Source organism: Ursus arctos, unplaced genomic scaffold, assembly GCF_023065955.2.
Source record: "Ursus arctos isolate Adak ecotype North America unplaced genomic scaffold, UrsArc2.0 scaffold_20, whole genome shotgun sequence".
Taxonomy (NCBI): Eukaryota; Metazoa; Chordata; class Mammalia; order Carnivora; family Ursidae; genus Ursus; species Ursus arctos.
In genome coordinates this window covers 45517217-45535275 of record NW_026622875.1, presented here as the reverse complement: position 1 = coordinate 45535275, position 18059 = coordinate 45517217, and the positions used below count along the sequence as shown (strand labels likewise).

At 37.9% G+C, this 18059-nt stretch overlaps 1 protein-coding gene across 2 annotated transcripts in view; it reads right to left on the bottom strand.

Moving 5' to 3' along the window:
- STT3B (STT3 oligosaccharyltransferase complex catalytic subunit B) overlaps positions 1-17644 on the bottom strand; it is a 103116-nt gene extending 85472 nt beyond the window's left edge. The window contains exon 1 of one of the 2 annotated variants that reach the window (XM_026496849.4): positions 17178-17644. In XM_026496849.4, the coding sequence (XP_026352634.2) occupies positions 17178-17491 (314 nt within the window). In that variant the 5' untranslated portion in view covers positions 17492-17644. The remainder of the gene's footprint in view (positions 1-17177) is intronic. The other variant, XM_057316051.1, reaches the window with a different exon arrangement.
- Between the last annotated feature and the right edge of the window lie 415 nt (positions 17645-18059).

Below are 18059 nucleotides of genomic sequence, written 5' to 3'. Positions count from 1 at the left end.
AAAATAACAGACTGACAAAAGTATTTTAATGCCATTCAAAAAAACCTGAAAAAATTCTAGGATCACATATAAAATAGTGGATTTGGGGGCACCTGGGTGATGCATCAGTTAAGCATCTGAATCTTCATTTTGGCTCAGGTCATGATCTCAGGGTTCTCAGAATCAAGCCCCACACTGGGTTCTCCTCAGCGAGGAGTATGCTTGGGATTTTCTCTCTCTCTCTCTCCCCTCCCCACTCCTCCCCCTCAACTGGTACACTCGCTCACTCTCAAACAAATAAATCTTTACAAGAAATAAAATAAAATAGTGGATTTGATAAATCGAAACTACCCAATGATATTTTTTGCTTAAATCCAATATATACTGAAGTCTAAAACACCTGGGCAAAAGGCAGGAGCTGCACACACTTGGCATGTATTCTCTTTCTCTCCACAGAGCACACATACATGTGTATGTAATACATATTTAGGTCAGACACACATTCATACATTATAGAAAAAAGATCTCCAATTGTATGGAACAATTTTTTTAAAAAATCCTACAGTAATTCTGAAATTAAACATGGTAAACACTAGATTAAAGAAAATTAACACTGTATTCAAGAACATCTAAGCCTTTAACACGTTAATATGTATTATAAATAAGTGGACGGGATATGCAGTTTTTCCAAATTTAAATTATCAAAGGTTATTTTGCCTCCAACTACAATTTCTGGGATATTGGCAACCACTCTAACAAATAATTTCCATGATTTCTATGTTCTCTTCAAGGTATGAAGTTCATTCTATAGTCCAAAGAAACCAAAAGTGATCCCATTTACCTAGCTTTTAATCAGAAACTTTTCAAACAGAAAGTATCAGCAAACATAAGAAGGGGCTAATAAGAAAGAATAAACAATAGAGTCCATTTTCTCACTTGAAAGCAGCTGCAGGAGAGAGACAGAAAATACTGAACTATATGAAAACTTTGGTATCCTTCACATATCTAAAGTAATTTCAGCAATTTCTATAAAATAACATGTATTAAACTCCTCAAAGATTAGCATGTTTGGGATATACTCTACTTTAAAATGTGTTTATTCTGAGAATTACAAACGTTGCAAATGCATTTACTGAATTTTAAATGGACTTATTCCCCTCCCCCCTTTTCTTTTTTACAAATGGTGTTACATTATGTTCATTAGCTTTTTAACAAATTACTGTACTTGACTCCTATACTTCGTCATGGTAACATTGTATCAATATTATAGGAAATACATTATACTTTAGTTTACTTCTTGAGGAAGATAACTAATTCTAATGCATGACACTGAAAGTGGAAGAATCTGGGGCAGGGAAGAATAAAAATGTGTAAAAAGCTTGGTCATACAATGGCTGGTATCTCTGATGGAAAATGCTTCTGAGTCAAAGTCTAAAGATGCTCTGTATTCCATTACCTGTCAAAGAATTCCTCCAATAAGCAGAAGTATTACTATGACTTTCATGTCTGCCTTTGAATCTTAGATCCAATAAATCTGAAGGGACATGAAAATAAGTCATGCTCCCTGAGGCACTGCTTTTACACTGGAGAGTACTTAAGTGTCTGTCTTCAACATACAGAATTGTAATGATGGGAAACTTTTACACAGAACAATCTTCCTAATTCGAGAGCTGGGAAGTGTCTACAAGTTTATTTCTGTGTATTCTGTATTTGTTCAGGCATGATAGAAAGTTGTCTCATTTTATTTAAAGCCTTGTATTATAGAATTCAGAATTGTTCTGTAGTATTGTCAGTTTTAAAGCAGCTCACTGCACTCAATGCCTAAAAGTGTGCTTTTCAAAGAACATAAAGCAAATATTTGAAAATTGGTTGTCAATCTCTGGCTTCTATTATTTGGAAAAAATATTCTAAGCACAACACTTAAGAAACTTAATTTCCATGATAAAGTTTGGAGGTGGGATCAGTGAAGAAAATCTCAAATATCTGCAAATTCCTTACCACTGTCTTCTGAGATCTCCAGCATACCCTCAAAGTGGGAGAACTAATAGCAGAACTAGTCTGGCTATCAAAAATGCAAGTTTTGAAATGTGTTGGCAAATAGTGAGTGACTGACCCAACTGAATAATTCGGTGGGGAAAAAAACTGAAGTATGGGTATAGGCAAGACAGGTAAGACTAGAAAAACTTGGAGATGAATGTACTGGTTCTACCTCTGTCACTCTGGCCAAGTCACTTAGCACTTTACCTAGAATATTATAAAAGACCATAAGTGAATAAAAAATACTGGTAGCAAATTTTTCCAAGCCTCAGTCTTTTGGAAGTGGAGGGATATAATAAGTAGATGGATGGAAGCATCATGCCATTTCATAATTATACACATTTGCACATGCTATTTTGAAAACCAAAAATATCACCCGAGGCTTCTGATTTCAAAAGTATTCTCCCAACACACTACACAGTACTTCCTTTTCTCATCCGTAAAATGGGGGTAATAAAATATCTATTTCATAGTGCTTATGGTCCAGTAAGCCACAAATGCATTAAAATTTGCAACAAATTTAACCCAGATTTAGTATCCCTCCCCCAAAAATACAAAATAACCGAGTTATTAAGAAAAACAACAACAACAAAAAAACTGACCAAAGACACAAACATAAAACATAAAAGCACAAAGTCTTCTGTGAATGACAGGAGAAGAAATAAAAATGATAAATACACTATGGTAACCAGTCTCCAAAGATGGTCCGAAATAATTCTGTCCCTACCAGTATGTGTGACTCTCTGATAGGCCCATGTCTATTTTGAACAATAAAATATGGTGGAAGTGACACTGATCATTCCACGCCTAGCCCTTAATTGGACAAGCTGCTTTCTTGCTCTTGGAATGCTCTTTCTTAGAATTCAGCTGCCATTCTGTGAGGTAGCCTAAGCAGCCACATGAAGGAGCTAAAAGCTGCAGCTGAGCTTCCAATCAAGACTCCGGATGACTCTTAAAGCAGTATAGCATCCCAGCACTTCCAGCCCCAGCTGACTGCAGCCTGTTGAGCCTCCCCAGATGACTGTAATCATCCCAGCACCAAGGCTGACATCACGAAGCAGAAAAAACTCCCACTCCACCCACAGAATTGTGAAACAATGAAATGCTTTTTGTCACCAAGTTTTGGGCTGGTGTATTATATTTTTATGAATTGAAACAAAAATTATCACAAAATTCCCAGGTATATACTCCAGCAACCATCCATACACATGCATCAGAAAATGGTTTTTATTAACATTATTCATAAAAGCAAAAAGTTGGAAACCCAAATATTCATCAACTAGGAAATGTATAAATACAAATTAAGGAAAATTATATACAGAATACTACTATTTTCAAAGCTCCAAACAAAGCAAAACTTAGCAATATATTGTCTAGACACACAAACATATGTATACTTTTAATAATGACAAAGGAGGTGTTAAACAACACTCAGATAATGGTTTCTTAGGGCTAAGAGGAAAACCAGATCAGGCTAGAGAAGAAATATGGATGGATGTGAAACTGGTTAACATCCTAGTTCTATAGTTGGGTAGCGGTTTCACACGGGTGTTTACCATTATGTTCATAATTACATATATGGCATATATATTATTTTATATGTAATTTGCATTTTCAATATAGTTTGATTTATAAAAATTTATAGCTTTATATTATGTTGCAATTCATATCCAACAATTATAACATTACAAACTTTTCAAAAGTCTAGAATTATTTTTACTTCAAAAGGAAAACCTTTTGTTTTAAATGCTGTTTATATTACACTTTATTTAAATGCAGTCAATTATTTAAACAACCAAAATAAAGTATACTAAACAAAAGATCTCCCTTTCTAAAGAAGTGACCCACTCATTTTAACAACCTTCAACAAAATATTTAAAAAAAGATTTTAGCTGTGGGACACTTAGAGACATGGTTTCGGGTGGGGTGGCAATCTCATGGATTGTGGGTTGGAGCCCTGTGTGGTTTGCAGCCCTGTTTCGGCTCCACGTTGGGTGGGGAGTCCATGGGAAGTCTGCCTGGGGGATCCTCTCTCTCTGCCCCTCCCCCTGCATGTGCTCTCCCTCTCAAATGAATAAATATATCTTAAAAAAAAAAAAGATTTTATTTGCTTCTCAAGCTCATTTTTCTACTTTCAGTGAATAACTGGCCTTTATAGATTTAAGATTAGATTTATCTCATCTCCCACACATTGTTTCATTATCCTGTTCCTTCTAATGCCAGAAAGCTGCTTGGCCTATTAAAATACAGTTTTCTTTAGCTATGGTGTAGAGTAAAAATGATTTTAGAATTAAAATTAAACTTCCATGATGCTTATTAAATTTTTAAAAATTAAGAACATATGCGATATTTTAATTGTCAATATATTCAACAAACCCTGTTCACTATAACAGATTTAAAGGCACACTGATGGATAAAAGAAAAAAAAAACACAAAAACATCTGGTGAGACCACTACAACATACCAGTTCTAGGACTCACAAGAATGTTGCTATTATTACATGGAATAGTATAAAGAGCTGACCAGTCATTTTGTTAAGAGTTCAATCCGTAGTTTAAAAAAAAAAAAAAAGTAAAGGCTTGGGGTGCCTGGCTGGCTCAGTCCAAGGAGCACAGGACTCTTGATCTCAGGATCGCTGAGTTTGAGCCCCACATGGGGTACAAAGATTACTTAAAAATATATATTAAAAAAAAGTTAATGACTTTATATTTTGGCTTATGTAACTCTCAGGATCTACAACATTCAATGATCCTCCCAGTAAGTAGACATAGACAAAGCTATTTCTATCGCAGAGACACTTTATTAGAGACAGGCGATTTATTTAACCCCAATGAGTATTTTTATTTCGTATCCTTTAACCTCTTGTGGGAATGTTTAAATGAAATCAGTCAGAGCTGTGATGGCTTCCTAAAGTGTTGTTTAATTTCCAAATTAATTACCAATACATGTATCCCCTCCTTTTGAAAGTTCCCCTTTTGCCACTTCACCTTCAACTTCACCACCAACCTACATCAGTACCAATTCTCGATAACTGAAAGAATCAAAGAGGATTTTCACTTTTACGGAAAATGGGAAAACGGAAAAACGGCGTTCAGTGTTTGTTTTGTGGTATGCCGTTAAGGAGGCAGCCTGCTCCCTAAGCAGTGAGAATTGGCACCATCAAGCTCCGTCCCTTGGGAACAACACTCAGCATCAAGCCACCATAGCTTTGAACTGCATCTGTGAGCGTCTGTCTATTCCTTATCTCTCTCTCTATTTCATGCGTCCCTTAGGCCTAAACTCCTGTGCATCAGAAAAGTGTAGGGTTATTTTTGGGGTCTCGGAACACCATAAACAATTTTTTCCACATAAATTAATGGTTCTTTGCTTTATGCATTTTTGGCTTACAAAACTTTTCATTGGAATGCTCTACTTTTGGTTGGGGGATGCTGTGATCACAAAGTTAAATCAAGAGCCAAGAAACCAAACGGACCATTAATCCAACCCCACCCAAACTCATCATTTGCATGAACTTAATGCCTACATACCAAGGATCATTTCTATTCTTACTATTCCTCCACATCAAGATATATTTCTCAAGTTCAAACAAAATGCCACCTCGTACACTTTACTTATATTGCTAACATACCTTTTTTCATTTATCAGCTCAAAAGTTAACAGCATTAACTAGTCTGTCTTTTCTTATCCAATATTCCTTAACAGTGAGTTAAAACTTGAGACAGTTATCTGTACTCAGAAGAAATACTCACTGAACTAAAATCTCCCTCCCTTAAAGTTCTCCTAGGATATCCAGCTAGCCAGTCATTTCCCAATGGCTCGTGGCAATCACGCACTCACATAAATTATATTTCCATAAGCATTATCACCTTCTTTCTGCATCACCAACTCTTTCCTTCTTCTATAAGATTAAAATGACACCTTTATTGAGGGTGAGATTATGATGTTCACTACTAAGAGGTCCACCACCAATTCCAATGAGGTGGTGAGTTTCCACACCAACGATCATTTCTCTGACATCTTTGTCCTACAAATCACCTTATTTCTGACAGTAAGATAGTGTTATAGATCCCACAAAGGCTCAGACCTACAAGACTAACCTCCTCAGCCCCCCAATCTCCCACTTCACATACCAATCACAAGTTCAAGCTGTCACCAGTGCTTCTAGCCAACTAGCTATAGACCAGAAGTTCCAGTGACCCCCTCCTTGGGTTCAATTAATTTAGTACAGCTGCTCACAGAACTGAGATAAAATATTTAACTTACTAGATCATAGATTTATTATAAAAAAAAATAGAACTCAGGAATAGCCAGATAGAAAAGATTCATAGGGTAAGATTATGTGGGAAGGGGCACGCGGCTTCCATGCCCTCTCCGAGTACACCAACCTCCGCAAATCTCCTCATATTCACAAATATGGAAGTTCTCCAAACCCTGTCCTTTGGGGCTTTTATGAAGACTCCATTACATTGGCATGACTGATTAAATTATTGGGACCACTGGTGATTCAACCTCCAACCCTTCTCCCCTTCCCAGAGGTCAGGAGGTAGGACTTACAGTTCCAACCCTCTAATCACAGGGTAGGTTCCACTGGCAACCAGCCCCCATCCTCAGGTGACCTAAGGGCTTTCCAAAGTCACTGCATTAACATAACAAAAGATGCCATTTTTCCACTCTCATCACTTAGAAAATTACAAAGGTTTTAGGAGCTCTGTGCCAGAAATGAGGATGAAGACCAATCATACATTTCTTATTACGAATCACAGAATTAATACATATGATTCTACTGATATCACAGTCAAATCCAAGGTTTATCAAGGTATTACACAATAGAGACTTCCTGCGCTATTACTATCATCACCGAAACATAAAATGTGGTTACCATTAAGGATAAGGATCCATGTTAATATAAATTGAACACCCACTATGTTTTTTTTTTTTTTAAGATTTTATTTATTTATTTGACAGAGATAGAGATAGCCAGCGAGAGAGGGAACACAAGCAGGGGGAGTGGGAGAGGAAGAAGCAGGCTCACAGCAGAGGAGCCTGATGTGGGGCTCGATCCCATAACGCCGGGATCACGCCCTGAGCCAAAGGCAGACGCTTAACTGCTGTGCCACCCAGGCGCCCCACCCACTATGTTCTTAATACAGTGGTAGGATATTTTAGCATGATTAGAAATTATGTTCTTACCCTAAAGGATCTCATCTCTCTATAGTAAGTTATTAATATTATTATTCATTAGAGATGGAAATAAGAACCATATCACCGTAACAGTATTTTACCACTTTAGGCAAAGAACAAATAACTTAAATCTCGAGTGTTTTTACGTTACACGTGTTAAAATCTTCAAAACAGCTCTAGCCTATTTAGTTGAATGAAAAGTCCTGAACAAAATTTAAGCAAAGTAAGTTTGTTCTATACTGGGATCAATAAAACCTGTATCTATATCTCTCACACAAGGCAGATAAACTATACTAGATTGTTATTTCTGCAAGAAGTATGCCTGGCATGTTTCCTAACAGTTAATACATTTCAAAAAAATTATCCTACATCCCTGGGGAATTCAAACAAGAGGAAATACTAGAGGTATTAAAGAAGCTTAAATCATTAGGTTGGACCATTATCCAAATACAGCCTAATTCAAAGTCATTTATATTTCTCTCTGGCATATATTACAAGGGATATAGGGAAGAAAGGATAATAAGTATGTATACACTTTCCTTATAATACTTAGTTTAAATTTTAAGTTTGAATTCTGTAGAAATACTAGCTGACTAAATTGGGAGTTTAAAGAAAGGCGGTCCTAGATTTAAATTCTTCAGCAGTGCATTAACTATAACAACAAGCCTTCATTTGTTTACAAAAGAAATCAACTGTTATCCATTCATGTAGCATGGATTACATACTAACGGACAGCAGAAAAATACCACCAAATTTGATCAAAATCATTCATTCTGACCAATAAATAAACATGCATTAGAGAGCATTCTTGTTTACTATTTCCCTTAAGAATTGCTTTCTACTTAAAAGAAAAGCTTACTTGGAAGAAATACTCAACTGAACTAAAAACTCCCTCCCTTAAAGTTCTCCTAGGATATCCAGCTAGCCAGTGATGGGCTAGAATTTCATTTCCAATATCTTAATCATTTGCTAACACATAATGCCAAATTTCCACACCCCAACAGATTGCAAGTTCCTACATGAAGAATCAAGACCTTTCCTTTATTATTCTTTTTTAATTGAAGTATAGTTGACATACAATGTTGTATTTGTTTCAGGTGTACAACACAGTGATTAAACAATTGCATACATTACTCGATACCTGACCTTTACTATTCTTTGAATAAAACTTTTTATCCCCTGAAGAGAGTTTCTGAAAGGAAACTACTACTATCAAACCTCTCCTATTCTTCCTAAAACCAAGAGGTACTAAATCATTAAAGGAAATAAAGATATGGGAAAGCAAAACAGTAGTGGCCTTGGAAGACTGTAAGAAGAATAGAGAGCAATCCTTTACAAAGATACCAATACATTATTAAACAGCCCATTCTTAGGGTACTTCTAAATTCCTTCAGTTCAGATCTCTTTCCAACATTCTCTTTCCTTCTTTCTTTCAAGAACAACCACTCCCTACCTTATACAAATTTTAATATATAAGTTTTAAAGTGAACAATAGTTGGCAAAAGCTATAGTTTAAAAACCAGTACTTTTGCATTTATCTGATTATTTATCATTTGTCTCCTGAATGACAGTGATGTCTCTTCCCTTACCCTCTCTTCCTTGTAGCCTCAGTGTCTTGCTGAAAGACTGAAACTCCCTGGCCAGTTAGTACTTTTTGAAAAGTTGTCAAGGTTATCTGGAGACAAGGCTGACTCCAGCTCAAAGAGGTAATTTTTGATCTCAAGTGAAGAGAAGGATGCTTTCCTTTTCCTACAAGTACCTCCTGCTGCAAAAGAGCAGGCAACCTCCTCAGGGGGGTAAGAAGCCTGGTTAATCAAATTATTGCTAAACTTTATTGCCACATATTCTCCACAACCCTTTGATCAATGAAGATGGATCTTAAACACAATGCTGAGAAAAAACAAAACAAAAAAACAAGACACAAAAGTTCTAAGTGCATTTATCTCAAGTTTTAAAATAGGCAAAACTAAATAATATTATTTAGGAATGCACACAGAATTGTACCACCTATGAGGAAGAGCAAGTATGTAATTACTATACAAAAGTGGGGAGCAGGGGAGGCAAGTACACATCAAGGCTTCTGAGGTGGTGGCAATGTTCTATTTCTTGATCTGGGTGATGATCACACGGATGTTTATCTTATAATTAGTCAGTACATTGTACATTAGGTTTACATACTTTTCAGAATGTGTTATATTTCACCATAAAAGAAAAACTTTTTTAAAGACTAAAACCAAACATTTTCTCACCAAAAGCTTTTGCAGAACATTTTTCTCATGCTTATATAAACATTTAAGACATTTTCAAAGAATATCTCAAAAACTTCAAGAGTACTGCCTTCCAATAATTCCGTGCTCCATTATTGTTCCTGTGGATTATACAAGTAAGATGGTTTAATAATTTACCTTAATAATAAAACCTACTTAAATAGACTTTATTCTACTGGTATTTTAAGAATAGGCATGAACTACTAAGAGAGCAGATAATAAAAGTTCTCATCACAAGAAAAAAAATTTTTGTAACTTTATAAGGTGACAAATGTTAACATCTTATTATCATTTCAAAATCTATACAAATACCGAATCATTATGCTGTACACTTGGAATTAATATAATGACAATTATACTTCAATTTAAAAAAAAAAAGAATAGGCATGAAATAAAAATAGTGGTCACAAGTGAGTTTCCCAGTGGGGATTCTTTTCACCAACTCTACTCCACCCATTTGGCCAGCAACACACAATAATTCAAGCTGTGCACATATAGGAACTTCAGAAATTAATTATGAATTACTACATTTTAATTTTAAAATAGTATAGAAAACAGCATATGCTACAATATTATCTATCCATCTATCTATGGAGAGAAAGACCCAATAATTTAAGTTTAAAAACCAAATTCATCTGAAGTCATGTGTAGGTTGGAAAGATTGCTGGATAATAAAAGAACACTGCACTGTGCAGAAAAATCTTTACCGGAGAATAGCTGATAAACCTGTAAGGCATAAAAAGGAAATGAAAAGAAAACCTCAAAAGAAACATTGTCAATTTAGTTATCAACTAATCATTTATGCTTTATTAATATAAACATAAGTTTTCTTTATGATTTTATGAATAGTCCTTCTCTTCAGATAGGAATGAATAAAAAAGTAAAAAAAAAAAATTGAAAACCTAAAGCATGAAAACTATTAACTCAATGAAATTACATGTAAGTGAAGCACACAAATTTTATATCACCAATTCTAAAGAAGTCAAACTTCACATAAAAACCATTTCATAGCTATACTTCAATTGCCAACATTTCTAATACTGTCAATTTAAAGTGGGTGGTAGAAACTAACTTCCCTTCATCTTCTCAAGTAACAATTTTCAAACACCTTCTCACAAAACGCCCTCTAATGTAAACAAAGGTGCAAAGAAAACAGAAAAGAATCTAGCCAAACTATAACCGTAGAAAAAGTACTTCACCCTTTTAGTGTTCGGCTTCTTTGCCCCAAAAACAAGCCAAGCCAGCATATACTCTGGAAGCCCTGTAGACTACAGAATTCTGGGTCTACTCTGAACTCCCACCCCATAATTCTCTTTAACTGGAACAGCTTAATATTTCCAACATTACAATGAACTTTTTACAAAATAAATCTAAATAAAACAATATTCACTTGGGATTCATCCATCTTTTCTTCTCACCCAACTATTCCCCTTAAAAGCCCCATCTCCGAAAACTCCCTCGTCATTCAGGTTTAAAAATTTGAAGTCAGGGGCACCTGCGTGGCTCAGGTCATGATCCCAGGGTCCTGAAATCAAGCCCCACATCGGACTCCCTGCTCAATGGAAAGCCTGCTTCTCCCTTTGCCCCCCCGCCCCAGGTCCTGCTCTCTCACTCTATCTCAAATAAATACAATCTTTAAAAATATATATATATAAATAAAAAAATAAGTAAAAACTTGAAGTCATCATCAATAAGTAATTAGCCATCATCCAACTAGTGAGCTTAGTTAGCTAGGCATGGATTGTGCCCAGGCATTCTGATAGGACAATATGTTAAGAATTAAATCAGAGTAGCTGATTAAAAAACATAAATTAAATGGAGGACACTTTCATTTAAGCCTGCCTTGAAGGCAGAGGATGCAGTAAAAAGGACATAGATTTTGAAGACAAGTAGACCTGTATTACTCAATTGTTGGGGGAATACTGAATTGAAGTATCTTTTATCTCCTTAATTCTAAGATCTAAAATCAACTTGTAAGACACTGTAAAAAGTAAGCATCTACTACCATTTAGAACGTATATTAAAGTTATCCTGCAACACTAAGTTCCACAGAAAGAAAAAATGGTCACTAATGATATGGTCAATTTAATTAGTGTAGCAGTCACAATTCTTCAGAAACGTGTATTTCTAAAAACAGTATAAACTTGACCAACATAAAGGCATTCACCAACCTATGTATAGGTTATATTCCAAAGTATGTTTAGATGCCTCTCATTTGAAACTCTGAAGGTGTTTTTACAAGGAAATAAAATTCCAAGTCTACAAATGCCTGTTTACCTACATTTACCTAAAATATGAGAGCCTCTGGCAGTTGCTCCTATCTCTTCCCACCCTTACCTCCACCTCTTTTTTTTTTTTCTAAAATCCTATGGTATTGACACTTTCTACCAATTTCTAAATCCCTGGAAATTATGTGTGTCACAATTAGGTCAAGTGAGGACACAGAAACTTTCTCAGAAAAGAGTAAATGATTTAAAGACAAAAAATATCCACCAGAATGACGTACAGGAAGTAAAGGAGTTAAGATGGGGTAGCAGGTTAACCATTCACATTTTCCCCTTTCAACAGTATTCATTTGGCCCATACATTGTATTCATGAGTCCTGTATTTGAAAATGTTTTCATTTTTTTCCTTATTGTAGGGACTGAAAGAAATCACTTTTGCAATTAGACATAAATTAAGCATTATTATCTGGACAAAACATGGCAATAAAAGAGCATAAATATGACTCAGAGTAAGCAACAAGCTGACCCATAAGAGGCTTCCAATAACCCCCCCAAAATTTAGGTGTTCCACACAAATTAAGTCTAGTAAAACCAACATCAATACCCTTCTAACAACTTCACAGTTTCTTCTGAGACATCAGATTCCGCAAAGTCAAGTCATTTAACAGACATGCACTGACTTATGATGTGTTCAGGTAATTTATTAACCAAAACCTAGAAAGATTAAATCTTGATTCTACCTGAGGTCCAATTGAGGGTGATACAGAAACAGTATTTATACTCATTATGTTCAAGTATTATAAAAAACAAATGTCGTCCAGAAATAAGAGATCACAATTATGGAGTTGGAGAACAAAGATAACACTCTTCATATTACAGTAAACGATGTACTATCAGTGTCTACAAGCACGATTTAAAAGCACTATTAGAAAGATATGATAAAGCAAATAAAGTAAAACACTAACTGTAGAATCTACGTGTTGAATAGGAGTGTTCGCTATAGAACTCTTTCGACTTTTCTGTATGTTTGAAAATTTTTATAATGTAACAATTTATCAATATACAAATCAGTTGAATTGTGGGATACTTTACAATTTGGGTTAACAGCAGTATGGACTCTAGGAGCATTAAGTTTTCAAAGTAAACAAGTAAAAAATACGATTCGATCACTCCAGAATATTAATCTTTCCATTTTTTCTGAGAGCATGTATGCACTAATGAATACTAAGAAATTACAATGAAGAGAACTTTTAACATTTTCTCATGTCCCAAAGTACTCATAACTTCAGGGAGCATAAAAATCAGAAGCAGATTAAGTACAGCCAGGCTAGTAAGTTTCCCCATATTTGTTAACAACTGGGTCAGAGCCCATAATGAGCTTCTAATGCTTGTCTACAACCAATGCTGAATTTATGCAAACTACTCATGGCAGTAAGAGATCTGCAGTCTTACTCAAGTTAGCCCTCAAAATACAAAAATCCAGAACAAAAAGAAAAAGTTCCAAAGTCTTTGCTGACAGATCCTACCACAGGACCTTTTCCATATGCCTCATGAAACTTACGATTACTACCTATAGAACCACCACACTTAAACCAAATGGGAGCAGGTCTGATTCCATTACCCAATGCAGGAGGTCAAGACACTCCCTGCACCTCCTCCCTAAGCGTTCTTGTAACTTACAATGATTTTAAGCTCAAGGCTAGAAAAATTGTAAATTACAATGAATCCCATGACAGTATACCGAAAGTGCAGCTGGACTGCTATTGCTAATGATTCCGCAGTCAAAGTAACTTTTTAAGATTTGGGATGTTTTCTCTAAAACTGATTTTGTTACCCATTTGTCTTCTTCACAACTAAGGTCAATAGCTCTTTTTGTCATCTGCAAAGTAAAGAAAAACGTGGAGACCTCAAAGTACAGGAACTAGTTTCCAGCTTACAAAGAGTTTATGTTCCAAAGGTTTATCAATCCTTCGAAAACATGTTAGCACTAATTATTTATACCAAAGTTTCTTCGAAAAATTGTATTCCAAGTTTCAATTCTAAACTGCAGCTTTCTGCCCTGCAAAAAGACATCTGCTGCGCTTTTACGGCTAACTGCAGCCAAAACTCAGAGAGGCTCAGAGAATTCTCTCTAGGGCTCTAGGGAGAACCCACAGCAACCTGTGCAGGCAGGGAAAAGGGCAGCTCTCCTTACATAGGGAGCTTTTACATCACTGTGGGAAAAGCTACTACAATTTAACAAGATAACGGCTGTGGAAAAGGTACTTGGTTAATATAAAAGTATAAATAGGTACAACAAAAATAAGTAGAAACTACATTTTGCTCCAGATAAAAAGATAAAATTAGGTGCTGTTAAACTAGTTGCTCAACCAAATGTTTGGCAAGTACAGACAACATATTCTCAAACTGCTTCCTCATATCTGATCAACTCAACTGATAAGGGAGGAAATTACTAAAGTAAAGTGGTGAGGAGATCGTACCACAAATGTTGCTAAATTCTAAAAAAGTGTAGTGTACCTTAAAATCAGTAAGTATGTAATATCCAACACTACATACCACCTCTTATAACAACTGCAAGATTTATAAAATAAATTGAGTGACAAATTTAAAAACAAGTATAACTTTGTGACAATGAGTCACCTCTGGCAGCTAACTAGAGTCTTATGCAATTTAAGAACTACTGTAAATTACAGAAAAAACTCACAATCAAACAGAAAAAGTGAACTTTTCACTGAAAAGACTTCAGAAATGAAGCTGGTAACAGAGATATGAAAAAAGGGAACAGAGAAGGCCAGAATAAATTGGTTTGTTAATACAAAATCTGAAAGAAATGTTTAAATACTATTAAAGGTTCATGTCATTGCTGTATTATAAAACAGTAATCTGGGAGACTCCCAAGCCAGTATAACACTAGAGTATTAGATTAAAGATCAAAATATTGGTCCTTGTAGCTTGGAAGGAAAATTGCTTTAAAAATCCAGACTAACAATGATAGGCAAACTAATAACCCTTTTCAAAAATTTTTCTACAAGAATGGATTGTAAGAATGAGATACCTAACTACTTGAGATCTTCAGAAGATATGAAAAGAAAAACAAAATTGAGCAAACAAGGGATTTTTTTTTTTTGTCTAAAACCTAATTTTCTCATTAAGTCAAATCAAATTATACTTAGACATTAAATTTATATTGGCAAATCTCTGCTTACAGTAAGGGATGGAACAATTCTTTTATTGTAAAAAGACTGTTTAATACTAATGACAATTATCTAACAATATGAACACAAACATTTAATTAGGAATACAATAAAATGTAAATATCAAAACTATTAGTAAGCGGAACACCTAAAGTAGATCTTTAAGAATGAAGAGATGTACATACCTTTAGATTAGGTATATGAATTAAAGTTCAAATTTCATACAATTAGCTAAAGGACAGTGTTTCTGAAATGTGTTTTTATACGTAAAAAAATAGAAGTGAAACAAATTTTCACGTGGATAAAAAAGGGTTATGCCCTCCAAGCATATTCTTGAAACTTGAAAAAAGATCAACTTCTAATTCTTTACCATACTTAAAAGAAGAAAAAAGGAATATTATCCGTGAAGCAACCTGATAAGACTTCATGATCACAATACTCAATTTCAACAGTAATTTTGGGCTGACTTGATGCAGATTTCTAATCTTCCTTCAAAATAAGGAAAAATAACAAAATCGTCTCATCATTCAGTTGTGCATTTTTTTGCAATCCTTAATTGCAGCCTCAAAGTTACTATTGAAAATATTCAGCTTTGTAAAAATGATACTCTCTGTAGAAATACTATTCACAATTTTTGTTACCCGTGATGTTTGGTCGCCATGCACTTCTGCTGTTGTAATCTAAAAAGACAACTTTCTCTTTTTACGTTGTTCAGTATAATATTAGCAGTTTTCATTTTCTGGTTCCAATTTCATTTTTATCTAATTTGCTTAAGTGTTTCAAACCCAAGACTGTACCTAGTTCCCAAACCTTAGAACACTGTACCTAGTTCCCAAGGCTTCAAAGCATTTTCTTCTGTGATTCCAAGTAACATAAAAATTATTTTTAAAAAAATGTTAGAAAAAAAATCAAAACCTCTTCGCTTCACGAAGAATGTCCCAGTAACTGTTTACCTAAACTCAGTTCTCCATGAGTGGGCCCCTGTCGTGTTCAATAGATGCTGCACTACCAATTTTTCTATCCATAACAGAACTTCAATCCAGTATTTTAAAATATGGGTAATTCACTTCCCCAAATATTTATAATCCATATATTAGTAGCTCTCAAGAAGCTTCTCTCTCTCTATTCAAATGACAAAACAAATATCCTAAAGTTTAGTTAGATCTAATTATAAGGATATAAGATTAACTCAAGGCTGACAAGTCGGTCAACACGAATTAAGTTAGTTTAAAAGGCAGAGGCTCAGGTATAAAGCAAAAACAAATACCAAATAGGCCGGGAAAGCTGGGAAAAAAATTAAAGCAATCTTCCTATCTATATAATTCACAAAGCAGTGTAGTGCTTAAATTAGCTAGTGCTCTTAGAAGGGTAATTTCCTAAAACATTCAGGTCAGTCCCGGATACCATGTGCAACTTCTGGATTATAACCTAAGACTCCCCATCACTGTGGTAGTTTGTTCTTTTATCCACAAACCTTCCTGCAGAGACCAATAAAGGAACTAATGTCATGCTTTCGGATATTGTGCATAACATACAGAGGGTGACAGTTGGGCTAACAGAGTAATGTTCTTGCTCGAAAAAGCAACCCGAGATAATTGTGGAACAGAGGTGCTGAGTGCATTTAGGGGCCTTGAAAAAAGCCACTCCTGAAAATATCTAGTGTTAAATAAATAAGAGTCCTTAGCTTTCAGATCACTTTCAGGGATATTATTTCCTTTCCTACACAACACCTCTTTTTCCCTTCCCGTATAAGGAGAGCAAAAAGGAGAAACACTAAAAGCGTAAAACTGCGAGGCTGAGTAAACAGGGCTCCTACACATCTGGACTCACCTCCAACGGCAACAGGGCAATCCCGGGGCGATCCCATCCCAACCAGCAAAAACGCGCCCGCAAAAATGAGAGAACGCGAAAGGCAGAGGCGGGGAGGCGGGGAGTCCGCCACGAGTCGGCCGAGGAGAGACCTGCCGGCTCCCGGCGTGGCCACTCCAGACTGGGCAACCCAAGAGGGCTGCGAGGGGCTTCGTTCGCCCTCCCGGGAGGCGCCACACTTATCCGGCCAGGGGCCAAGGTCCCACTCGGAGACCCCGACGCCCCGCCTCGGGCTGCGCGGGGGAAACTTCGCCCACGGGCAGGGGGCGCGCCCGGAGCTCCGGGACCCGCGCTCGCCTCGGCCGGGGTGCGAGCGGGGCTCTGCCGCGGCGTGGGGCCAAGTCCGGGACGAGCCGCGGCGGGCAGAGGCGCCGGTCCTGGGTCTCCGCGGGCCGCGGGCGGGGGAGGGGCGGCGGGGCACTTACCACGGGTCGAACTCGTGAATGATGCTTTCGAAGCGAATGACCGCGAAGAGGCGCGAGCTGAAGCCGGCAAGCCAGGCCAAGAAGAGGATGGTGAAGGAGAGCAGCGACTGCCAGCCGGCCGGCTGCGACAGCCCCCCGGACAGCCCCGCGGGGGCCGGCTTCGGCGGCGCCACGCCACCCGCCGCCTTGTGCGCGCACTGGGCCCCGGGCCCGTGGTGGCCGTGCCGGCTGTTCCCCAGGGCCATGAAGCCGCTCCACGAGGACGAGTTGAGGGACGACTTGTGCTTGCTCTCCGGGGCCGAGGGCTCCGCCATGTTGTGCCCCGGCGGCGGGTCTCGCTCTTCGCCGCCGCCGCCGCCGCCTGGTGCGAGGGGTGCTGGGCGGGGACCCGGAGGAGGAGGAGGAGGAGGAAGAAAAAGGAGGAGGAGGGAAGAGCGCCGCGCGCTCCCGCCCTCAGCGCCGCGAGGCCGGGGGACAGGGGGTGGAGGAGGCGGCGGGGAGTCTCCGCCTCAGCAGCGGCCGCGACCGCCGCGCTCTCAACTCGGATGGCCCTTGCGCCCCACTAGCCATCCGTATCCCCAGTGCAGCTGTGGCAGCGGCGAAAGCCGACGGGACGAGGGCGCCAGAGAAGAAGCAGACGGAGGCGGCACCACAGCTCCGAGCAGCAATGACATTCCCCCTCACACCCGCCGCCCTCCCCGCGGTGAAGAGCAGGAGGAGGAGCCCCCTGGAGTCCGGGCGGAGCTCAGGCTACCTCTGACTCCGCCCCCGACCCAACAGGAACTGGCCCTTCCACCTGTCACAATGCGACAGGTCCGTTAGGGGGCGGGCCCAGAACCGCGGTGCCCACCAATGGGGGCGCGGGTTGGGGCGGGGCTTAGT